Source organism: Bombus terrestris, chromosome 10 (assembly GCF_910591885.1).
Source record: "Bombus terrestris chromosome 10, iyBomTerr1.2, whole genome shotgun sequence".
NCBI classification, from domain to species: Eukaryota; Metazoa; Arthropoda; class Insecta; order Hymenoptera; family Apidae; genus Bombus; species Bombus terrestris.
In genome coordinates this window covers 10,357,645-10,367,406 of record NC_063278.1, presented here as the reverse complement: position 1 = coordinate 10,367,406, position 9,762 = coordinate 10,357,645, and the positions used below count along the sequence as shown (strand labels likewise).

Sequence of the window (9,762 nt, the reverse complement as noted above, 5' to 3'; positions counted from 1 at the left end):
GTGTGATTCATAATTTTTCTTATTTCTTAGTGCATTATAAAAGATTTCAATATTTTAAATCTTATAAAATTTAAGATATTTTGTGTATTTTAATAATTACTGTATGATACATAAAATGTAATAAGCCTTATATTATTTATTATTTACGGCAATTATAATAAAAGGCTATGAAATATCGTACTTAATTGTTGTATTTCCACTCTTTTAAGAAGTATATATTAAGATCCTTTCCGCATAATATCCTTAAAATTTGAAAGCTGTGATTATATTTGATTTAGTGTCATGTCGCTAGATCGTCCCACAGTCGCGAGAAAATATTACATGTAGTTCGGAAATAAATACAAGTTGCTTTAGTACTAACGTCTATCTTTTGACGAATTTTTATGCAAATAAAATATGTATGTTACAATTCTAAATATGTGAATCAAAAATTCATTTTTCATGACGTATTAATTATTTGGTTGGTGTTATTCAAAACAATCACGTATCTTAACCCTGACTTTAATGACTTTATGAAAAGGAACATTTATTTATTAATATCATGTCGTTGCGTCAACTTCTGCGTGTATTATTGAAAAGAGCTAGTCCTGTTATGGTAAAATCCTGAATTGGTTAAAAACATTCTAATTTTCTTATATCTTATTTTTGTTAATACTTCTTTTTATTACGCAGTATGCTACTAGCTTTACATTTGTAAACCAACCAGAAACTAATAAACCCACAGAAAATGATAAATTACAATTTGAACCTGTTGATATAAAAAAATTAACTCCTGAATATATGATACAACAATCAACTATAGATGCTGTTAACAGTGCAACTCAATCATTAACTGTTACATATACAGCAATAATGAAAACAAGTAAAGAATATAAGTAAGTAAATATTTATGTAAAATAAAAAGGATTAAGTAACTTTACTGAAGTGTGATAAATCTTTCTGTTATATCAAAATAACATAAAAATATTTTACAGGGAATTGTTACATGAATTAATTACCCTTTCAAGGGAAACCTTAGAGTTTAATGTTAGTGATTCACATTGGGACATGATAGTTGAACTGAGGTCACAAGTACAAAGTAAAAAAGAAATCTTAACTGTAAGAAAAGATAAAATAAATTTATATAGGGATATTATATTTATTAAAAAATATTCTTAATATGTTTTTGTAGAAGTTAACAGGATATATTGAATATGTTCATAAAATGGCAGTAGCTGCTTCAGAATTAAGTTACTTGTCAGGATTGGATAATTTGTCTTTCACTCTTACTCAGAGAATAGATGATGCATTGAGGATTATAAAGGAAGAAGTTAATCATATTATGATACTTGAACAAGAATACTGTGGTGTACAAAAAGAATGTATAAAAAATTGTAAGTATAATGAAATTAATGCTACTATTAAATAAATTGATTCTTTTTAATTTTATTATATTTTCTTTACAGTCAGTAAAATAAATAATGAATCCACAGATAAAGAGAAACCAAATGAATTCATCTAGTCTGATAAAATATTTTTTGTTTACAGTTTATAGTTTATGTTTAAGTTTTTGTACAGTAAGTAGCAACATGTTGAAAATAAATTATATACACATCTTACTTTCTTCTTTAGTAATCTTATTCACATTATTGAGTATATTTTTAGAAATACAGAAATAATAAAATTCTATATAATCCGAAAAAATAGAGGACAATAAATTTTGTATAGCTAGTTTTAAACAAAACAATTGCTCATCAAGCATCAAGATGTATTGTTACAATATGTCTACCAGGTATCATTACTAAACCAAGAGTTCTTGCTTCTGTGTGATCCTCTGATAAAAATTCTGAACATGATCCTAAAATCACATTGGCATCACGGTCAGTACATAAGAATGCACCTATTAAAATACGCCCATCTGTCATTTTTATTCTTAAGTTTCGATTTAGCCATCCACGTAATTTTTGCTTTGCTGGAGATTCCTCTGTATTAACAGCCTATTATAAGTGCATAAATAAACTCATACTAACTTAATTCACAGCATATATATGTTACTATTAATATGATAATTATATACAACAGTAGAAACATTGTTAAACAATGAGATATTACTCTCAGACATGGAAAGTTAAATACTTTTTAAATAAACACAAATGTAACCTCTTAAACAAGACACGCTTGTAACCTATACTGCAAAGCTATTTATGATAATAATGATTTTATTCTAAAATATAATAAATATAATATATAAAATATGCAATTACGAAGTTACCTCTCCATTTTCGTGAATATAATCATCATTTGTTATATTAGACACGTTATGCCCTTCTTTCATGTTTATTTTCTTGTTTGTTTAAGTATTACTTCAAGTAGAAGGATATTAATTCAATTTGTCAATGTATACACCTCTTACAAAACTACTAAAAAAAAATAAAATCTCTTTCCTGATGTTCTTATATTTCTATAAATTTCGGGGACATAAAGCTCAAATTCTTCAGATATTCACAATGTAAACAGTCCACATTAAATCACAAACGAAGTGTAGGATAGATATGACACCCAATAGATTTTTGTCTCACACATTTCAGCGTCTCTACAGCCCTCTTACCATTTTGTTATTATCATCTATGTCTTGTCTGCTCTCAGTCGATAAATTTTGCAAAACTTAATCAGGTTTTAATCAATTTCCTTACTAACTATGTTTTATTTTCGAACAATATTAGTCATTTTATACTTTCATATATGAATAATGATTTTTATAAACTTTTTCAACAAACAGTTTACTTCCTTTAATACTGAAACGAGTACACATAGATGGCGATAACACCTCCGTTTAATCGAAGATTACAATATGCATTGAAATTATAGTCATTTTTAGAACAGTAATAATTTTGTAAAGGATGTTTTTTATAAATACAGAGAAATATCTTAGTAAGCCATAAATTAAACAGAATAAGTTAATTTTATTTAATAATTTAAAACTATAAATTTGGAGTCGTAATAACGAAAGGGAGTCATTTCTATTCTCCAGTATTGTTTAATTAAAAATGCGCGCGGTATTGTTTCAAATGACGCCATCTGACATGCTCTTTTTGCATTTACAAAAACAAAGTATGTGAGAACCGATGTTCCTTATTAGTTTATAACTTTTATTTGGAATGGTGAAATATAACTTATAATTATATATGATTATATATAATGTCACTATCAAATATAAATATAATATTCTATGAAACAAATACTGTGTGTTATTTCTAGTTAGTTGACCTGTGATGTCAATAAATAGTTGTATACATCAAATGGCGTATCATACTTGCAACAACAAGAGTTGGAATTTTATTTGGACGAAATGGATTAGGTATGTATAATTTTATAGTTATAAAATTTACTTCTTTGATTTGATTTTGTTCCATTAAGTATTACTAGTTCTCGTGTATGTTATTTAGGAGCAGTGTTTGTAACATCCTCGTTTAAATGCTGGAGCAGGTTACATGCGTCGGTGTAACGAACGGTTAAACGTCCTCTTGATTTCCGTGTCGTCAGATGAAATATGCGGACAACGTGTTGCGGCAATTTGTACGTAATTTGTAGCTTTAATATACGATACAGTTAAAGTAAGTTTAGTTCTTTTTCTGTGTCATAGAAGGGTACATACGATATGAACAGTTTTTTAAATCAAAGGAAAATAATTCCTATTAATTTCCTGAGGCAATAATTATTTTTCAAATGATTTATTTGTCAAAAGAAAAAAAAAATATAGCGGAAACGAAGTTGGTCTGTGTCAACACGTTAAAATTTTCAGAATTTCCTGATCGTTTGATAGCGGTTCTGTTCTTTCTTACTCGATATGTTCTTTTTACACGTATGTATGTATATATAAGTGTTTCTCTCGCAAGTTTCGTGTGCCATGTGTTCGTTGAATGGAAATGACCCGCGGTATAATGTTACACGGTAAAAAAAATGGCGGTGGTCCAACTGCTCTTGCCGGTCCAGATTTTAATCTTCACCCGGGGAACGAGAAAAAGCAAGAATGTTGTAATCTTGATTCAAACATCTGTGAGAAGAGGTTACCAAGAGGGGTTTAGGAATTTTTTTAGCTGAGAGAAACTACGTTCATTCCTCTCATATGAAAAAGTAACTTTTTATTATTTGATTTGAACTTTGTTCTTGTACGATGAGAATGATTTTCAACGTACCTATTTTGCTTCATATTCCTTAGAAGTTTCACATAACCTAAGATTCATAACGTGATACTTTTCATAAATTGTTGCTTTTTTAAACAGGTTATTTATCGCTGTAGTAAACAAACAAGTATTCTACGGTACTCTTCGAACGAGCTTCAGCGCATGGAATTCTCGATCGTTACGCTACATTTGTGTGAAACTCTTAATTAAATGTTATACCGATTATTTTCAAGAAATTAACTTGGACGGCGGCTGGTGAAATTAATCAAACTGAAAATTGACTTGATTTATTGGAGGTCGAGGAGAGGATTATTAATTAGCATCACCACGTGCAATTAAACTTCCATTAATAAAATACCATGGGAATTGGCTTATCTGAATATTACATACCCATCGAGACAGATAAAAACAGAAACTATTTCAATTATTTGCGTGATGTATTTTCTGAGAACTTGTAAAATTTAGGAACATATAGTACCTACTTGTATATAAAGTTTTTCTTTCTTTTTTTCGTGGATCTAATGATAATTATCGACTATGTAGAATATTCAAGAGTATCGAAATCGACATCAATATAAAGAAAACAAAAGGATTGGATGTTTGGTTCGCCTTAGCCGTGTATTAGAATTAATTATATATTGATTTCAGTAATGCTGTTTCGTCGTCGAGCGTTGATAATTCGGCGAAAAGTGGGAGTGTGGTTGAGGCCATGGGGAATTATCGTAGCAGCTTTTATCGGGGCCCATTGTTGCCTAAATATACCGGGGTTATTTTGAAACCGCGTTGCCGAGCGGGCGTTACGCTTATTTCGCTCATTACCGGGGCTGGGCTTTAGCTGTCTTTCATGCGGTTCGAATGATAATTCAATTATGCCCGCCGTTTACACGCGCCAGCCGGAATGGCTTGCGAGAGCATGAATATCGTATACTCGGCTCTGGTAACACCGGCCAGAACCCACCACACGTGCTATACTTACCCTAATGGATAACGAATGCGTGTCTCGTAAAAGTTCGCCCCGAGGAGCGTTTAAGCCGATCCAGTGACCAGATTTATATAACGGGTGTTCCTCGTACTTTGTCGAACTTCAACGCGACGTTCTTCTTCGGCAGGACCATGACAATTCTATTCGTCAAATCAAAGAAGTCAGAGATACATTCATTTCATTTCTATTGCATTTCTTTATTTATCCTTAAATTTATCTTTACATAGATAATCATCAGATTTTCTGTTCAGACCAATTATTTTCAGAGAGAGAGAGAGAGAGAGAGAGAGAGAGAGAAAGAAAGAAAGAGAGAGAGAGAGAGAGAGAGAGAGAGAGCAGTCCTTGATGAATCTCGAGGGACATAGTTTGAAGTTTAGAAGGCAGAGAAGATTTTAAGAACTGTTGAATGGAGGAAATCTTAAGCGTAACAGTACTTAGCAAGGATAAAAAGATATTTTCTTCGAAAATTTCTTATTAAGGGGCGAAACCAAATGAAGCTTCCCAGCTTGAAAATTGTCAAGTTCCGAGACTGCACAGGGTCGATGTGTTGCATGGAGAAATTGCGCGTTGTCAGCTGGCGAAACTCGATGGTAAATTAGAAAGTGGCGAGGCGCAATCGTGTCCCCTAAGGCTGGGCGTCGGGTAGGCGGTCCCAAACACAAAGTTAAACGGTCTCCCGGCACCTTGTTGGCCGTCCTCTTTTATTCATACACGCGACACAAACTCGGGTCCCTTGTCGAGTGTAATTATTCTTAGCAAGTAGAGAGATATCGACGAACCAAGGGACAATTATTTTTCCCCCTTCTGTTAATTAGCGCTCTACGCATCTTTTTCTCACTCTCTCTCGTTCTTTTCCCACAGTTCTTTTTTACTTTTTTACCTAGCGCCTCGTCATTCCTCCGATTTCGAATAATCGATTCAATATTCACATCTTTTCACCTTTATGTCTATATTTATATCTGATAATCGTGGATTTATCGAATCTCAAGGCAGTAATTTCGGGTGAAGTTCCGTTTGACAAATGAAAACAATTAATAATCGGCGGCGGCGTGTGATCTTAGTCTGCGATTCGCATCGTTAACGTTATTTGTTACACGTTGCAACGTCCCACATGGACGGTGGGGGTTAGTCGAGCAGACACGGGGTAGAAGAGAAGGCGTCGCGTGGATTTTTTCTGCAGACGATCGAGAGATCTGCACGGATAGTCGCGATGATCGATCGTGGCCGGTGGATCGCGCGAAACTCGTTTGACTTGTCAATCACGTACCCGCTTCCCTTAACCCGTGACTGAGCGTATTTATCGTCGGATTAGTGTCCCGGGTGTTAGACGTCTCGCGAAAGATGAATTTCTGCCCTCTGATTTTTCACATTCGTGTTAAGATTCTCCTCTCCGCCGTTTTCTTTCTTCCGTTCTTCTTTTTCTCTTTTTATTTATTTCTCGACGAAGAATTTCGTTTATCTGATGAAGGTAATGTTACGATGTACGTACATACATCGATGGAACGTGTTCCGCCGCTGGCTTCTAGCCGGTGTTAGCGTAATTTTCGCGCTCTCGTGAAAGTATTACAAGCAGGCTTACGATCGCGTCACGCTGCTTCCTTCGTTGTTCTTTTTTATCAGATATCAGAAAGACGGTGAATAATCGTAAGTTGTAATTCTTGGAGAATCATGCGGAGGGAACGTGTACTGTTAAGTACTTTGTTGTTAAGCACGTGTGTACATTCTGGTTATTTGATTTTTTAAATCCTCGTTTAATCGGTCTGGATACAAGTCCCATTAAACGCAGCGAGTTATTTAAATCAGTTTGATGAAATCTATTTATCTACCTACATTTATTACTTATACATCGTTCCGTAGTCTTAAAATATATTCAAGATACATTTATAAGATTTAAAGTACGTGAAGAACGCGAATCACGGGGTTAAATATGGAAGAGAAGTTTGTTCATATGGATTCCTCCGTTTATTCTCGGCTCATGATCTTTGAATATGTTTTAAAGGGAGATCAGAGGGACAGAAAACATCGGGAAACGATGTACGACGTACAATTAAACACGGTGGCGCGGCAGAAGCGATCGATTGTATAGGTGCACGCGTCGCGTCGGTCCGCTATTTTCTTCCGTTTGGCCGGTGTCGCGTGGGGGTTAATTGGCAGTCGGAGAAAAGGCTTTCATTAGAGGGCTCCGTGATGCATCGTCGCGCGACAGAAGCGAGGCGGACGCAACGATCCTCCCCCTTCCCCTTATGAGCATCGAAGTCGAAGAGGAAGAATACAAGAGCGAAGGTGGACAGGGAGCAGAGACAGAGCACGCGGAAGACAAAAAGAAGGAGCCATGGAACGAAAGGGAGCGAGGGTAAAGAGGACGATCAAGGGGACGAGATTAAACGAGGGACAGAGACGGAAATTGAGGCATAAAGCTTGAGGAGTAGCGATGGACTCGATTCGTCCAGAGAATACAGAATCACAGAGTTCAAACGTCGCATTTAGAAGTCAGAAACTAAAACTGAATGTAAGATCGGATGTAATCTCATGGCGCAGAGGAGAATAAAACGAGCGATATAACGAGATTTAACGCGTTTTCTTTTTGTTCACGTTTTAGTCGCGTGATTCAGTCATCGTATCTACGATCCTTTCTCGGAGTTCTTTAGAAATTTTAACATAACCAGAGAGGAAGATCCGTCCAAGTACATACTTATCTTCGAGATCACTGCCCGAATTTCTCAAATTCATTAAGATTATTAAGACTTCGAAGAAGACGGTTCGGCGGTTGGAGTTCGAGCAGCGAGACACGGAGGATTGTAACAGAAGACATCGGGGAGGCAGTAACGGGAGCAAGCAGGAAGAGACAACGTGGGGAAGACAACTGCGAGTAGACAAACGAGGAAAGGAGAGAATCGAAGGGAAGTGGAAGGAGTACCGGTGACTGGCAGCCTCTGGCTCCGATGTCTCGTTTACCATAATACAAGGCCTTCGGTGAGGGGCAGTCTGTACGGCTGGAGGATGCACAGGGACCCTCCTCGAAACGGTAGCAATGTATCAGAAGACCGTGAAAAGCGCATCGTGGACGGCCGCGGATCCATGAACTTAAAGGACGCGCACTAGAGACACGTGATATCCTGTCGTGGGTTCTGTCTCTTCTATCGTTGTACCACGACGTTGTTACGAGGCGTACCTGTGCTTTTACACGACGTGGAAAGAACGATCGCGAGAACCTGCTGGATATTGTGCCTGCCGCGCGGATGTACATACCGGCGAAGACGGACAGGCAGGAAGAGCGACTAGATAGATGTAGGATTTGGTTGTCGTCGGGTGTAGAAGAGGTATCATTAGAGGCTGGGCGATTTATTAGCTTGTCTTTAATCAAAGGCCATTAAACCTGTATGATTACCTCTAATGTTGGATACCGCTTCAGTTGAAGAGAAAGTATCGAAATTTTGGGTTCGAAGAATTACCATCTTTGTCGGTTATCACCTTTGGCTACTGATTAATGATCTATATACCGCAATTAACATATTTTCCAACGTCTTTTAAATGGTAAAAAATGGTCGATAAAGTTGTACGTAGACGAGAAACAATTTCTCCGAGAATTCGAGAGCGATAAAGTTGGTGGAAGTGTTGTGTATGGGTGCACATATGCAGGTCGCTCGAGACAGAAACGTAAGGGAAGAGTAGCCGTGGTTGTCGTCGACGACGAGCACATCTGCAAATTAAGCGAGCGCACACCGCTTGCCAACTGCTTCTTCGCAGACGTCGAAAAGTAGAAAATCTTGGAATATCTTGTTCGTTATACGTGATTTCTGCAGTCTACTCTCTGCCTTTCGTCCTGAGGATGTCCCGGATGCTTTCGTACTTAACAATTATACGAGAATGCGACTCGTGACTGTCCCCGGTATCGTTTCGTCGTAAGTTTCGCCAGTTCCCTACCACAAATATTTGCCGTTCCAGTGCTTTTTCCTCTCCTCCTTTCGCAAGTATTTACCACTTTTATTCGTACGCTTTTTCTTTTAAAACTCTCATATCTATCTTTTTTTTTATTATTTTCTTTTTCAATATGCTTTTTGTACATACTCAATTATCGATTGCAATGTCGACTCAGAACCAGTTTCTATTAAGGATATCTTACCAATCTTTCTTCTTCTACACAGAAATTTATCTCTTCTTCGTTCTTGCCCATTCGACACGATCCGATATCTCTCGAAACGCGTCCTCGAACGCGCTCCACGCCATAAGCACGATGTCACGTCCGTACAATTAGCTATGGCAAAAAAGAAGAAGGAAGAAGGAAGCCAGGATTTTCAGGTGGGCAACGGTTTCGGTACGCAGGGATACCATTTGACGGACCATTCCTCGTCCTCCCTTTCTACCAAGAAGGACGCTCTCCCGAGGATCTTACTCCTTCCTCCCTCTTCTCGTTCTTCTCTCCCTCTCTTTCCTCTTCCTTTCCCATCCCTCCTACTCCCGTCTACTTCTCTTTCGGCCTCTCTGCTCTCTGTCTCTTACCATTTCGAGGCCGCTGTCTTCGTTTCACCCGGCCGTGCGATCCGCACACGCCACTTCTTCTTCAGTGGCCGCTGGTACCACTCTCGGCTAGATCGCGCCAAGCACACCTCCTCTTGT

The 9,762-nt window shown here is 37.0% G+C and overlaps 3 protein-coding genes across 4 annotated transcripts in view; 2 read left to right on the top strand and 1 right to left on the bottom strand.

Moving 5' to 3' along the window:
• Positions 1 to 276: 276 nt before the first annotated feature.
• Positions 277 to 2,239, top strand: LOC100642966. Of its 2 annotated transcripts, XR_007225540.1 has the most exons (6): positions 277 to 595; positions 673 to 875; positions 975 to 1,098; positions 1,172 to 1,373; positions 1,446 to 1,556; positions 1,645 to 2,239. XR_007225540.1 is itself a non-coding variant. In XM_048409618.1 (5 exons), the coding sequence occupies exons 1-5, from the start codon at positions 542 to 544 to the stop codon at positions 1,499 to 1,501; spliced, it is 639 nt and encodes a 212-aa protein (XP_048265575.1). In that variant the 5' UTR covers positions 277 to 541; the 3' UTR covers positions 1,502 to 1,598. The 2 variants fall into 2 exon arrangements, 1 of the variants encoding a protein (XP_048265575.1); XM_048409618.1 differs by lacking the exon at positions 1,645 to 2,239 and having other exon boundaries at positions 1,446 to 1,598.
• On the bottom strand, positions 1,596 to 2,534 carry LOC100643208 (N-alpha-acetyltransferase 38-B, NatC auxiliary subunit). Its single transcript, XM_003398122.4, has 2 exons — positions 2,252 to 2,534; positions 1,596 to 1,976 (listed from the first exon to the last, which is right to left on the bottom strand). Exons 1-2 carry the CDS (start codon positions 2,312 to 2,314, stop codon positions 1,734 to 1,736), a joined length of 306 nt encoding a protein of 101 aa, XP_003398170.1. The 5' UTR covers positions 2,315 to 2,534; the 3' UTR covers positions 1,596 to 1,733.
• An 81-nt stretch (positions 2,535 to 2,615) lies between these two features.
• LOC100643333 (unconventional myosin-IXb) overlaps positions 2,616 to 9,762 on the top strand; it is a 90,649-nt gene continuing 83,502 nt past the window's right edge. The window contains exons 1-2 of the mRNA XM_048409595.1: positions 2,616 to 3,337; positions 3,426 to 3,555. The gene's annotated coding sequence lies outside the window, so the exon portion shown is untranslated. The remainder of the gene's footprint in view (positions 3,338 to 3,425; positions 3,556 to 9,762) is intronic.